Source organism: Stomoxys calcitrans, chromosome 2 (genome assembly GCF_963082655.1).
Source record: "Stomoxys calcitrans chromosome 2, idStoCalc2.1, whole genome shotgun sequence".
NCBI classification, from domain to species: domain Eukaryota; kingdom Metazoa; phylum Arthropoda; class Insecta; order Diptera; family Muscidae; genus Stomoxys; species Stomoxys calcitrans.
In genome coordinates this window covers 168,300,645-168,316,542 of record NC_081553.1, presented here as the reverse complement: position 1 = coordinate 168,316,542, position 15,898 = coordinate 168,300,645, and the positions used below count along the sequence as shown (strand labels likewise).

At 36.9% G+C, this 15,898-nt stretch overlaps 1 protein-coding gene across 30 annotated transcripts in view; it reads left to right on the top strand.

Annotated features, from left to right (window-relative positions):
- LOC106081129 (glutamate-gated chloride channel) overlaps positions 1 to 15,898 on the top strand; it is a 274,102-nt gene that overhangs the window by 119,722 nt on the left and 138,482 nt on the right. For all 30 annotated transcript variants that reach the window (XM_059362527.1, XM_013242999.2, XM_013243013.2 and 27 more), the window contains one exon: positions 13,926 to 14,055. In XM_059362527.1, the coding sequence (XP_059218510.1) occupies positions 13,994 to 14,055 (62 nt within the window). In that variant the 5' untranslated portion in view covers positions 13,926 to 13,993. The remainder of the gene's footprint in view (positions 1 to 13,925; positions 14,056 to 15,898) is intronic.

The window sequence follows — 15,898 nt, the reverse complement described above, 5'->3', positions numbered from 1 at the left end:
GAACCCAGTACCGTCAACTGTATATCACAATCTTTTGAAAGGCCTTATTATTGGATAGGGATATAGTTATAAGCTGTACTAAAGCACAGATGTTACAAATTCGCAGAATATCAAATAACCTTTTATGGAGTTAGCACCTTCAATCTGATATAGTTAGCCTTGGTTAGCCCTATTTGACAGTCTGCCATCAGACTCACCACAGGAACAGGAGGAGGAAGATCCTTTAGTTCTTACCCTTGAGAAAGACCAACAACTTGGAAATGTTCATATCCGCTAAATCAGACAAGTTGTTCACCGCAAGCGTAAATGAAACAAGGAAAAATAACAAGTAAGAGCGTGCCAAGTTCGGCCAAATCTTATATACCCTCCACCATGGATTGCGTTTATCGAGTTTTTTGCGCGGTATCTCTTTTTAGGCAAACAAAGAATAATGAATGAATAAATTTAATGCTTAACTTTGTAGAAGTCATTGTGTAATATTTTGGTGCATTCGGATAGGAATGAGCCTTGTTTTCGGGAAGATCGGGAGATCGGTTTATATGGGAGCTGTATCAAACTATAGGTCGACTCAGACCATATTGAACACGCATGGGAGAAGCCATTGTACAAAATTTCTGCCAAATCGGATTAGAATTTCGCCCTCTACAGGTTCAAGAAGTTAATATGCCATATCGGTTTATATAGTAGCTATATCAGGTTATGTTCCGACTCGCGCCATACTTAACACAGTTGTTGAAAGTCATAACAAAACTCCCCATGCAAAATTTGAACCAAATCGGATGAGAACTGCGCGCTCTAGCGGCTCAAGAACTCAAGATCAAAGATCGGTTTATAGGGCAGGAATAATTGGTTTTAAACCGATTTAAACCATACTTAGCACAGTTGTTCGAAGTTCAACTACAACAAAAACAACAACAAAATTTCAGCCAAATTGGATAAAAATTGCGCCCTCAAACAACTGAAGAAGTCAAGACCCGAGATCGGTTTATATGGCAGCTATATCAGGTTATGAACCGATTTCAACTGTACTTAGCACAGTTGTTGGAAGTAATACCAAAACACAACGTGCAAAATTTCAGTCAAATTGGCTAAGAATTGCGCCCTCTAGGGGTTCAAGAAGTCAAGAACCAAGATCGGTTTATATGGCAGCTATATCAAAATATGTACCGATTTGGCTCATTTACAATCTACACTAATAAAAAGTATTTGTGCTAAATTTCAAGCGCCCAGCTTTAATCCTTCGAAAGTTAGCGTGCTTTCGACAGACAGGCGGACGGGCAGACGGACGGACGGACGGACAGACAGACGGACGGACATGGCTAGATCGACTTAAAATCTCACGACGATCAAGAATATATATACTTTATAGGGTCTTAGACGCCTATTTCGAGGTGTTACAAACAGAATGACGAAATAAGTAAACACACATCTTATGGTGGAGGTAATAAGGTGGGCTCGATACGCTTACCTAACTTTCAATTAAAGTGCAATAGGCGTAATCAAGATTACATTTTATTAATAAAACGATTTGTAGTACCATGAAATAATGAACTATAGTGTTTTAGCGAACGATAAAGAGTGAAGTAATTACAAGATGGAGAATGGTAGTGGTTCAAGTGTAAGAGAAAACGGTTAGCTACTCGTTAAAATCTGATATTTCAACTATAAAGTTTTCAACTAGAACTTTGGTCGAAATAGGGTCAATAAAACCGGTTCAAAAAGTTAGGCGAATTAAAATCTTTATTTGAACTTAAACACAAGTACTCAAAGAAATGAGAATCTAAGGTGGAACTCCTTTTCACTGCCAGTGCGGAACACAAACACAGCAGATGTTCTACAGTCTCTTCTTCCTTTACGTCTTCACAGCTTGTGCAAAAGTCGTTACTTGCAACCTTTAGTCTGTTAGCGGTCAGTCAGTAACCTATCACGACGGACACAACGACTGCAACGTCTGTTCTTGCCAGCGACAGCTAAGCGGTAGATCGCTAGATTGGACAATATCATTTTGGAGTGTCACAATCTCCACTTGGTGGCCATCTGTCATTCGTTGCCCTTCGAGCCTGATCCTGAAAACATAGCCTACATGTCGCTAAAGGCATACCCACAGATTCCAGTTCCCCTGTAATGTGTGAGGTTCACTATTTCGTTCGCTTCACTATTCCCTGGGACAGAGATTTGAGGCCCGGCACCCACAACAGGTGAATTTTTAACGGTTCAACCATCTCGTTAAGTGATCTGTGACAGTCGAATTTGGGCTCAGAAATACGTTCTCAAGGGATCTAGTGGCTGTCCAGCTGTATAAGATGATACTCATGCCAATCCGCATCTTCTTTATAATGCATACTATTGGGTTGCCCAAAAAGTAATTGCGGATTTTTTAAAAGAAAGTAAATGCATTTTTGATAAAACTTAGAATGAACTTTAATCAAATATACTTTTTTACACTTTTTTTCTAAAGCAAGCTAAAAGTAACAGCTGATAACTGACAGAAGAAAGAATGCAATTACAGAGTCACAAGCTGTGAAAAAATTTGTCAACGCCGACTATATGAAAAATCCGCAATTACTTTTTGGGCAACCCAATATATTAAAAGGTCCTATGTTAGGCCACCCTCCACAAGCCATTCTACGCTTATGGTGGTGACCATTAAAATTGCTTCGCTTTTATAACGGAAGGATTCTATGAGAAAAATATTTATTTAAAAGTTTGATATGACCTTTTGCAAGTTCAGGTTTTTCTCACCTAGAATGACAAAAACAGAATACCATGTTTATAGATTGGGTATTGAGAATAGCTTACTTAAACATTTTTATACCAACCACCATAGGATGGGGGTATGTTCGTTTTATCTTTCCATTTGCAACACATCGAAATATCCATTTCCGACCCTGTAAAGTACATATATTCTTGATCCATCTTGTTTTGCGCTACTTTATTTTGGTTGTTTCATTTTGTTGTTGGATTTATTTGTCCATCTGAAACCCATATAGGGAGTGCTTTTGTATCTATTTAAAATAAAAAACAAAATAAAAACCCTTTTCTTTATAAAGTTTTAGGCAAAATGTGGTTGCGATTAATGCATTGGGCAGGCTACAGAGATCGCGATTTCGAAATGATTAATGATTACATGCTTCCACCACTAATTAGTGAGCTGTCCAATGGTAGAAGTATGCCTTCTTGTGACGAACATTGGATCACCTTTCTTCGAGGGCAGTAAAAAAGGTAAACCACCAAATGCGATCCGCCAATTTAAGGTTATGGGCCCATTAAAGCCACATTTATTATCCGATTTTGATGAAGTTTGGGACAGTGAATTGTGTTAGGCTCTTCGATATCCTTCTTCAATTCGGCTTAGATCGGTCAAGATTTGGATATAGCTGCCATATAGACCGATCTCTCGATTTAAGGATATCGCCAATATTTGGAACAGTGAGTTGTGTTAGAACCTTGGACATCCTTCTTCTTGATTTTAGCCCAGCTCGATCTAGATTTGGATATAGCTGCCATATAGACCGATTTAAAGACTGCTATCTCGATTTAAAGACTTCGCCCCATAAAGAGGCATTTATAATCCGATTTCGCTGAAATTTGATTAAGCAGCTTTTCTTAGGTTTTTCGACATCCGTGTCGTATGTATATGGTTCAGATAGGTCTATATATAGATATACCTACCAAAAAACCAATATTTTGTTTTACAAAATTGAACAATGACTTATACTTATTAGACCACTCAATTTCTGTGCAGAAGTCGGACCATATTTCGATATAGCTGCTATGGGGGCATAAACTATGCATTATCCACCAGGTTATGATGAAAGGTGGTTCACATACATACCCGTGGTGATGGGTATCCAAAGGTCTTTTTTACTTGTTTTTATACCCTACACCACTACTGTGTTTGTAATACCCAAAAGGAAGAGAGATAGGTAGATAAGTATACCGATCGACTCAGAATCACTTTGTGATTCCATTTAGCTATGTCCGTCTGTCTGTCCATGTTAATTTGTGTACAAAGTACAGGCCGCACTTTTCAACTGCTCGTCCTCAAATTTGGTACAGACATGTTTTTTGTCCTTGAGACGAACCCTATTGAAATTGGAAAAAATCGGTTCAGAACTGGATATAGCTCCCATGTTCGTCCGATTTTTAGTAATAATTCAAAAAAATAGTCATTTGTAAACCGATTCTCTCGAAATTTGGCTCGAAGGATTTTCTTTTGACTCTCGATATTACAAGTGAATTTCATGGAATCCGGTTCACATTTAGATATAGCTCTCATATATATATATCGCCCGATTTTCACTCCTAGAGCCACTGCAAGCACATTTATTGACCATCTTGCCAAAATATTGCACAACGCTTTCCTCGACGACTACCGCAATATACATAGAGTTTAGTCAAAATCGGTTCAGATTTAGATATAGCTCCCATATATTTGTTCGTCCGATTTACAGTAATATTGCAATAAAATGGTCTTTTGTTAACCGATTTTCTCAAAATTTGGCAAGAGGGATTTTCTCGTGACTCTCAATAGTACTTGTGAGTTTCAGGGAAATCGGTTTATATTTAAATATAGCTCTCATATATCAGATTTAGGTATAGCTCTCATATATATGTTCGCCCGATTTTGAGAAATATTGCAAAAAAGTGCTTATTTGTTAATTGATTCTGTCGAAATTTTGCAGGAAGGATTTTCTTATAACTCCCAATATTACTGGTGAATTTCATAGAAAACGGCCCAGATTTAGATATAGTTGTCATATATGTGTATCGCCAGATTTTCAACAATGCAATCGCATTGTTTGACCAATCTTGCCAAAATTTTGCGCAACGCTTTGCTCGACGACGAATTAGATATAGCTCCCATATATATGTTCCTCTGATTTTGGGTAATTTGTCATACTGTTGCCATTTGTCAACCGTAGTTTGTTTAGGTTAAACATATATGCTCGCCGAGGTCCATCAAAATTGGTTCAGAATTGGATATAGATTCCACATTGTACTTATAGTGTTGGTGTAGGGTATTATACAGCCGGCCCCGCTGACTTTTGCACTTCCTTACTGGTTTAGTAAATGAAGTAGTCATCTTAAGGGAATATTCTATTGAGGCCTCTTAATTTTGGCGCCCTTAATGTTAAAGCACACACAAACTCTGTATCGCAGAAAGAGGCTCCCCTCTCCTATAAGCACTTGCATTTTGATTTATTTGGCGATTTGTCAGCGAGTTTTGTAAATGTGAATGGCACAAACAACGCCGTGAAGCTTCTAACTAGACATGTTGTTTAAAATTGTTAAAAATGACGCAGTCCTCTCTTATGGCAAAAATGTCCCATTAGGCAAAATGCAAACATTGCGGATTGTATATTTCCAACTTGTATGTATGCATGTGGCTGTACGTAGTAACAAACAGACATCGTGCAATAGCAGAAGCATGGCAAATGACAGCAATAAAACAGTTAAATGTTCTCTATATGACAATAAATATAAATTTATTCATTTTTGGGCTATTTTAATTTCCGGTTGCCCACAGAAATTATGGGCGCCAATATTCGCATACACAAATGCCATGACAAATAACAATCTAAATAACATTTGATTTGTGGCAACAATTCAGTTAAAAATCCAATTTAAATAAATGATTTCAGGATGTAATAAAATCACATACTTGCATACATACGCATATAGGGGAGAACTATGAAAAATGAATTAATTTTTTGATTTAATGTAGAAGTTCCGTTTGTAAATGTAATTTGATTCAAAAAGACAACAAATAAAAAATGAGGCCAGACAAGACTGCACCAATAATTGGGCATATTAAATCCTCTAGATGATATCTTTCTGCATGAATATGGATCTTTTCCAGCATTCTGATCAGAATTTTTGCTAAAACCCTGAACATTTTTAGTAAACTCAAAACACATAGTTGAGGCAGTATCCTGCGATTGTAGAAAATACCAAATTGCAAATTTGCCCACGAATATTCCATTAAGGAACAGCGGCAAACGTCTCGCATATTAATTAGTACTGTCCAATTCAAGTTTAAGCTCAATGATAAAAGACATCCTTCTTATCGCCCAGTCCGAAAGGCGCACAGTGTTGCCCCGGCGGACAAAAATGCAAAAATCGAAAATGAAAATCATTATGTAATCTTTTACCAATGCTTTAAAAACCTTTAAATAAAGAGAATTAAAAACAAATAAAAAGGCGTTAAGTTCGGCCGGGCCTAACTTTGACCACCCACCACCTCGGGTATATGTGTAAACCACCTTTCGTCAAAATCCGGTGAAAAATGCACACCTTATGCCCCACAGCAGCTATATCGAAATATATTCCGACTCTAAGTTGAAAATCAAGGTAGAGAAGCTTACGAACCGAATTGAACAAATAGATAGACGAAGCAGGTCGGCAAATGTTGTGGTGAGTGGGCTTTCGTGTAACAGCACCTTATCAGCTAAGAAGAGATTTGAAAAAATATGTAAAGATGATTTGAAAATGGAAGTTGATATCGTGAAAACAAGAATGTTATCGTCTGGCAAATCCTTTATCTTCTCTCTTGATACTTATGGACAAGCGCAGCGTGTAATCGATTCAAGGACAAAACTAAATGGAAAATCTATATATATACAAAAAGATTATACTGCCGTTGAACAGATGAATAGATACAATCTAAGAAAACTGTCTAAAGTACTATCTAGTAGCAAAAACAATATAAAAGTTCGTCTAGGTGAATTCTGTATTTTCGTTGACGACATAAGATACACTTGGGGAGATGGTAAAATACTTGCACCTTCTCAACGTGAGGCAGATTATCTCAACAATATTCTAGCAGATACAGATTGTTCTTTTGAAGTTCACTGTCAAAAACCAGTTAATTCAAGTAATGTAAGCTCAGGTTCTTTCACACAATAGCAGTTTGATTCGTGCCATATACTATCTTATAATGTTTCAAATCTACAAAGTTGTCTCAATTCTGGTAATTTTGTAACTTTTTTAAATAATTTTGATGTTTTCCTTTTATTTGAAACACATGTAACTGCAAATAAACGATCAAACTTTTCGTCATACCTCAAAAACTACTACCTACACTGGGTGGACGCAATTAAAATGAATAGATTTGGTAGAGCAAGTGGAGGAGGCCTCTATGGATTCAAAAAAGAGTTAAAAATCTCACTCAAAGCTAACTTTATAACGTCATACTCTTATTCATTTCTATCTTTAAATATTTGCGGTAACACAGTCTATTTAATTCCCATCTACATAAACTGTACTAGCTGGAAGCATGAGGCTGAAAAATTTGACTCCTTTTTATTGGATCTTGGCCCAACAAACTTTTGCCTAATGGGAGATATGAATGCCAGAATTGGCAACGTCCAGATTTTAGACAACAACATGATTCGTGGTATTTCTCATATTAATTCCGTTAGAAAGTCCAAAGATATAACTACAAACTCTCGTGGGAAACAACTATTGAACATTGTTGAGAACATTGGCGGTATTATATTAAATGGTAGGATAGATGGCGACGTTGAGGGAGAATACAGTTTCTGCGGTGTAATGGGTAACTCTGTTATTGATTACTGTATCTGTTCCACTACTTTCATTCATTATGTCGAGAAACTTGTGATTCCCCCTAAACCATATTCTGACCACATGCCTTTGTGCCTTCAAATCAGAATTCCTAGGCTAATGGGCAGTGGAGGCGATAACAACATTCAACACCGTCTTTATTGGAAAGGAATATATAAAGCACAGTATGTACGAAAACTTAATTCCATGCTACTTGATCTAGGTCAAATAAATAGTTTACCTGTTGATGTTATGGTCGAGAGCATTTCCCGGGCAATTAGACAGGCTCATATCCACAGGAGGAATAGAAAATTTTTTGAACCTAGGCAAAGATGGTTTGATTGGTCTTGCTTCCGTGCACGGTCTGTTATGTACAGAAGGCTAAAATTGTACAAAAGAATGAATACGGAGAACAATAGGAGGCTCTATTACTCATCAAGGAAAAGTTTTCGAAGGCTGTGTAGTGAAAAGAAGTTGGAATATTTTAACAACAACTTGATGAGGTTAGACGAAGTAAAGTGTAGCAAGGAATGGTGGGAACTATCTAAATCATTAAGTACCAGTTCGAACAGCATGAAAGGAAACATTGATGCAAATGAGTTCAAACGATATTTCAGCTCGCTTTTGGATAAGTCTGGTCAATCCCAGGAAATTAGTTGGTGCATGCCGTTTTTCGTAGACCCGTTCTTAGATTCCCCTATTGAATATTATGAATTATATAATGTTATAAGGAAGTTGAAACCGAATAAGTCCCCAGGGCAGGATGGTATCCCTTATGAGTTCTACAGACATGCTCCCAGATGTTTCCTTCAAAAACTGTTATACGTTTTCAATCAAATCTTCCTTAAGGGAGACATACCAATCACATTCACTGAATCCATTCTGATTCCATTACACAAAAAAGGGGATGTAAACGTACCAAGCAACTACAGAGGCTTATCGCTTATTGACTCGGTTTGTAAAATTTTCAACTCTATTCTTTTGAATAGGATAACGAATTGGTTGTCAATGAATAGTATTTTGAATGAATTTCAGGCTGGCTTCAGAAAGGATTATTCTACGATTGACAACATTTTCAATTTAGTTAGCATTGTGAAGTTGAACCAGGCTAAAGGTAAGACCACTTATGCCTTTTTTGTTGATTTTTCCGCGGCTTTTGATCTTATCCCAAGAAACAGTCTGTTCTACAAACTCTCATCTTTAGGACTTTCAACGAAAATTGTATCGATAGTGACATTACTGTACAAGAATACTAAAAGCAGAGTATGGGATGGAAATACATACTCGGAATATTTTCCTGTAGAGTCGGGAGTGAAACAGGGATGTATTCTTAGCCCAGTTCTTTTTTCACTATATTTAAATGACTTACCCGATGCTCTAACTGGAGGAATAAATATCGCGAACACACACGTGAAGATACTACTCTATGCCGACGATATTGTGATCTTGTCTGATACACCTAAAGATTTACAGATTATGATTGACACTTTGCAGGAATATTGCAGTACATGGAGCTTAAAAGTAAACCTTTCTAAGTCGAAAGTTATGGTTTTTAGAAAGAGTACTAGGATATCGTCCGGTCTTCGTTTCCGCTACAACGATGAAGATATAGAAATAGTTAACAGATATACTTATCTCGGTGTGGAAATCGCGTACAATTTGTCTTTCAAAGACCATTTAAAGAACAAATTATCGGCATCGAAAATTGCTATTAACTCCACGTGGTCGAAATATATAAATAACCCAAGAATCTCTCACGATAATAAATTAAAAATATTTGACTCTTGTTCAAAGTCTATCATGTGTTATGCTGCTCAAGTATGGGGTTACGAAAAATATGATGATGTTGAAAAGTTGTTTCGTTTTTTCATTAAAAAGATGTTTTACTTACCTAACAACACACCTAATTATATGTTGTATCTAGAATCCGGACTATACTCCTTATACTCCTCCACCCTTAAAACTCATTTTCTTTACATCAAGAGGGTACTTCAACTAGAAGTTAGTAGACTTCCTCGAATTCTAGCAGAGGAAATCCTTAAACTAAATATTTCCTGGGCAAAAGTGTGGTCGGAATTATGTCAGGATTTGAACTATCTGCCCGCCAACAATAGATTGCCCTTATGCGCCTATTGGAGGGAAATAATTGATGCCTTGAATGTAAAGGAACGATATAGTTTTGAATCGGCAGCCAGAAATTCTCAGTTTCACGATCTCTACCCATATCTTGATTATAATATGATCCCAACACTGACAGAGAATCTTTCTGCTCGTGCTACCAGCTTGATCATTAAAGCCAGAGGTGGATTGCTTGATCTGAATTCCAGGGCATTTCGAAGTAACACTACTGGCATATGTTCTATCTGTAACACAGATGAACCTGAAAATACTTTACATTTTATTGGAAAATGTCCTATTTTGAAAGAATTTAGGAAACTTTATTTTAACAAAATAAGTCTCGAAGAAAATGAAACATTAAACATACTAAATGGCACGAATCTTACCTCTCTGTACTCTTATTTAGAAAGCTGTATCAAATATAGAAAATTAATAATAAACTGTTTTGATGTTTGAAAATTATATAAATGATTAAATATTTTAACATGGCAAGCAGCATATGTGCTAAGCCATATATAGATTGTATGCTTAAGAATCAATATTATATACATGCATGTATTATTTTGTATTTCTTAATCAATCTATTAATAAATAATAATAATAATATTCCGATTTGGGCCAAATACTAATAAGTACAAGTCATTGTTCAATTATGTATAACAAAATATTGGTCTTTTTAGTAGCTATATCTAAAAGTAAACCTATCTGAACCATATACGGCACGGATGTCGAGGAGCCTAACATAAGTCACTGTGTCAAATTTCAGTTAAATCGGATTATAAATGCGCTTTTTTTTGGGACCAATGCTTTAGATCGAGAAATCGGTCTATATGACGGCTATATCCAAATCTAGACCGATCTTAGTGAAATTGAAGAAGGATGTCGAAGGGCCTAACACAACTTACTGTCCCAAATTTCGGGGACATCGGACAATAAAAGCGCTTTTTATGGCCCCAAAACCTAAAACCGAGAGGTCGGTCTATATGGCAGCTATATCCAAATCTGGACCGATTTGTTCCATATTATAGAAGATTATCAAGGGACTTAACTTAACTCACTGTCCCAAATTTCGACGCAATCGGACAATAAATGCGCCTTTACGGTCTATATGGCAGCTATATCCAAATCTGGACCGATTTGTGCCATATTATAGAAGATTATCAAGGGACTTAACTCACTGTCCCAAATTTCGACGCAATCGGACAATAAATGCGCCTTTTATGGGCCCAAAACCTTAAATCGAGAGATCAGTCTATATGGCAGCTATATCCAAATCTGAACCGATCAGGGCCAAATTGAAGAAAGATGCTGAAGGGTTTAAGACAACTCACTATCCCAAATTTCAGAAAAATCGGATAATAAATGCGCCTTTTATGGGTCAAAAACCTTAAATCGAGAGATCGATCTATATCGCCGCTATACCCAAATCTGGACCGATCTAGGATAAATTGAAGAACAATATCGGAGGACCTTACACATCTCACTGTCCCAAATGTTGGTAAAATCGGACAATAAATGCGCTTTTATGGGCCTAAGACCTTAAATCGAGAGATGGGTCTATATAACAGCCATATCCAAAACATGTCGAAGACCCTAAATCGGATGATCGGTCTATATGGCAGCTATATCTAAATCTGAACCGATCTGGGCCAAATTAATGAAAGGAGTTGAAGGGCCTAACACAACTCACTGTCCCGAATTTCAGCTAAATCGGATAACAAATGTGGCTTTTATGGGCCTAAGACTCAAAATCGGCGGATCGGTCTATATCGCAGCTATATTCAAATCTGGACCCATCTGGGCGAAATTGAAGAAGGATGTTGAAGAGCCTAACACAACTCAATGTCCCAAATTTCAGCAACATCGAGTAATAAATGTGGCTTTTATGGGCTTAAGACCCTAAATCGGCGGATCGGTCTATATGGAAAAAATGGAAAAAAGTCTAAAGAGAACATAATTTATAGAGCGACAGGGCGACATTCCTTTAGGAAGAAGTTTTCACATGGCACAATAACTCACATATGTCGCCAGCATCAGGAGGGGATAACCACCGATGGAATTTTTTTTATGTTCTCGCCAGGATTTTAATGCACGAGTTAAGCGTCGTAGGCGTTCTTACCTCTGCGCTACAGTGGTCTCTACTCTAAAAAACCCCGAGAAATTGAAAAACGTACTCTTCTAATGATGGCGACTCCAACTCTATCCAGTGAAGGTGCGGATATATTGGATAAGTACATGTTAGCGGATCCAAGAGGCATCATGACAACACCAAAAGGTGACGCGTTGTACCATAGCTGCAGTTTGACAGTGGATTTGTGATAAGCCGAAGACTGAAACACCTTGTCTATAGATATGCTATGGTGGATGAGGAACTGGCCACAAACCGCATAACAGCCAAGTTCTTGTACACCAGACTTATTTAGGCCCACGCCCCGAAAGAAGACAAGAACAAAGAGAACAGGGACAAATTCGCAACCATCTATACGTGGCATGAAATATACGATCTAACGCGACACGGAAACTGACGGTGCAATAGCAAACCATTCTCCACTTCAAGTCACAGCGCTGCCTGTCCGGGATAACTATGAGCACCACACTGGCTGAAACTTTGAAACAATCTGTGTGGTGTTTTTCGTTATCGCAAAAAGTTTAGCTGGGAGCTAAGTCTACAAATTGCGGATAGTGGAATGCCTCATACAGAGTAGCTGCAACTGCAGTCGCTGACAACCAGCGATAAGAGTGGAGAGTCTAAGTGAGAGGCCGGACGGCTCCTGCTTTTTAATGCTGAGTGCCTATGATGCTCGATATGACACTCTGTTTGTAACACCTCGAAATATTCGTCTAAGACCCCATAAAGTATATATACTCTTGATCGTCATGATGACAGTTCTACTTAAAACTAGCCATGTCCGTCCGTCTGTCTGTCGAAAGCACGTTAACTTTCGAAGGAGTAAAGCTAGGCGCTTGAAATTTTGCACAAATACATTTTATTAGTGTAGGTCGGTTGGGATTGTAAATGGGCCAAATCGGTCCATGTTTTGATATAGCTGCCTTATAAACCGATCTTGGGTCTTGACTTCTTGAACCTCTAGAGGGCGCAATTATCGTTCGTTTTGACTGAAATTTTGCACGTGGTGTTTCCTTATCACTTTCAACAATTATGTTAGCTATAGTTCAAATCGGTTTACAATCTGATATTGCTGCTATATACACTGATCTTGGGTCTTGACTTCTTGAGCTTTTAGAGGGAGCAACTCTTGTCCGATTTGGCTGTAATTTTGCACCTGGTGTTTTGGTATCACTTCCAACAACTATGCTAAGTATAGTTCAAATCGGTTCATAACCTGATATTGCTGCCATATAAACCGATCTTGGGTCTTGACTTCTCGAACCTCTAGAGGTCGCAATTATCGTCCGATTTGACTAAAATACACCTGGCGTTTTGATATCACTTCCAACAACTGTGCGAATGTGGTCGAAATCGGTCTACAACTTGGTATAGCTGCCATATAAACCGATCTTGGATCTTGACTTCTTGAGTGGCTAGAGGGCGCAATTCTTATCCGATTTGCCTGAAATTTTGTACGAGGTGCTTTGAAATCGGTATACAACCAGGTATAGCTTCCATATAAACCGATTTTGGATTTTGACTTCTTGAGCCGCTAGAGGGCGCAATTCTTATCCGAGTTGGCTGAAATTTTGTACGAGGTTCTTTGTAATTACTTCCAACAACTGTGCTAAATATGGCGCAAATCATACATAACCTTATATAGGTGCCATATAAACCGATCTGGAATCTTGACCTCTGGAGGGCGCAATTCTTATCCGACTTGACTGAAATTTTGTACAACGGCTTCTCCCATGACCTTCAATATATTTGTCCAATATGGTCTGAATCGATCTTTAGCCGATCTCCCGAGTTTGCTTCTTGAGCCCTTACAAAGGCGCATTTATTATCCGAATGGGCTCAAATATTACACAATGACTTTTACAATGGTCTTCAACATTCAACTCGCTTATGGTCCGAATCGGACTACAACTTGATATATCCTTAATAGCATAACAATTCTTATGCATTATTATACCGTGTACCACAGTAGTGATGAATACCCTACATATGCGTGTGAAGTATACGGGACAATCAATAACTTAATTGCAAATGCATTTTCCTTATATTATTTAAATCATTAATTTTAACCATGAAATAAACCTTATTTATTGACCTTTCTTTCTTTCTCTAGCAACATCACCTACTACGAATCATCATCAGTCAAATATTGCCAAAATAATCTACAGACGCAGCTAAAACATGGGAACTGGTCATTTTTTCTGGGTGATATTTTACTTTGCCAGTTTATGTAGTGCATCACTGTAAGTACTTTCATGACCACAATCATTTGAAATAAAAAACTCCTTCTGAAAAATAATGAAAAAAAGAAAAACAAAAACAAAACGATTTAAAAGAATATCTGAAAAAACTATTAAACCGGGAAACTGCCAACACCACTGTAAAATTATTCAAAATATGCAAAAATTTAACAACTTTTAGAATATTAGCTTATGTTTATAAAAATAAATTTAGCAAATTTTTTTAATTTTTGTCGGATTGGACATTTTGGAATTATTGCATTTTTACATCCACAAAGTTAAGCATATCTTTTATAGATAGCACCACACCAGATCAATACTACAACAAAAACGAAATCTCTTCTCAATCACTCAAGCTCATGTTCATATCTTTATAAATAACATGTCACTTTTGATCACATGCTTATTCCCTGCATATGTACATCTAACTCAAAAGCCAATCAAAGATTATGGAGTTAAGGTCGAACTATATCACATGTGTGACAATGTCTGAAAACAAAAAAACCTCCGCGTTAGAAGCTGCAAGTTGAAGCTAGAATAGTTTCAATTCTATTCTTTCGAGAGAATCAATCACAACACCCTCTGCACAACATTGCAATATTTTCTCACACTCAACCGGATATTTTCGAGGCATTTTGTGTTAAAAATATCATAAACATTTGAAATTCTTCAAACATTGAGAATGTTTTCGTTTTAAAATCGCAAAATTATTGCAGAGCTATTTAATATGCGTACAGCTTCAAGTTAAGGCTGGTACTATGTTTGCTTTTCGCATTGAAAATTTATATTTTTTGTTGAAATCATTTGGATGTCTTCTTTTGGCAAAAATATGTGAAGTGGAACTGTTTTCTTTCATGCTGCACAACAAAAAGAAAATACTCTTTAGAGCACATTTTCGGCCTAGAAGACATACCATTTTCAGTGATTCCCAGATACCAGACGATGAGAAAAAATCATCGTCCATTTTGACATATTCTCATTGATAAGTCCGGTCGTGTCAGACGAAATCGCGATCTTGGAAACCAGTTCATGCTATTTACAACAAAACATTTTCTGCCCAAATTAAAAACAAAAAAAGTATTTTATTTTCCTATCTGTAACAGAAACTGAATTCTTCAATACTCGGGTATTGTACTGCAGAATTTAGTAAAGACCACAAAATGTGTTACTAAAAAAAAAACTTCCTAGTTTCACTCATTATGACCACCCCTCATTACTTATAAAAATTGTAATAAGAGTATTATTTTAGCAATGACATTTTTGTAAACTTTCAAAACGTAATCGCGAAATATGTGGATTTTCAACGCGAAATGCGAACATAGTACCTGCATTTTCCTTGTAAATTTACACCGGATTCCGTCTTTTTTCGTCGCTGGCTCCATGTTCTTGAATTGGATTGAATTTCCATAAACACACTGTTTTTTACACTCACACGAACACAAAGTACCAAGTTTACAGTTCACACGCTTTTCCACACTGACTAGATACACTGCTACACTCACAAAAAGATATGCTTAAAACATTTATGATATGTGCGGCTGTATAATACTCCAATGATAACGTATTTTTTAAAACACTGTTATAATTGGATGTTTGTTTTTTTTTTCATAAAATTATATAAATTCACTTCCTACGTTTTTCTTTTATTTTCTACCCTATTTTAATTTGTTTACCCTCAGCTTGAAGAAATACTATTTGGGGTGCGTATTAGTTAAATATGCTGAGAAAAGTTTTGTCCCACTTAACACAGCTAACAAGTATTGCATTATACCATAGAAAATGGGTCCTTTATTAATGACCAAAAATTACAGAATAACTGTCACAATGAAAATATTTTTATTGAGCC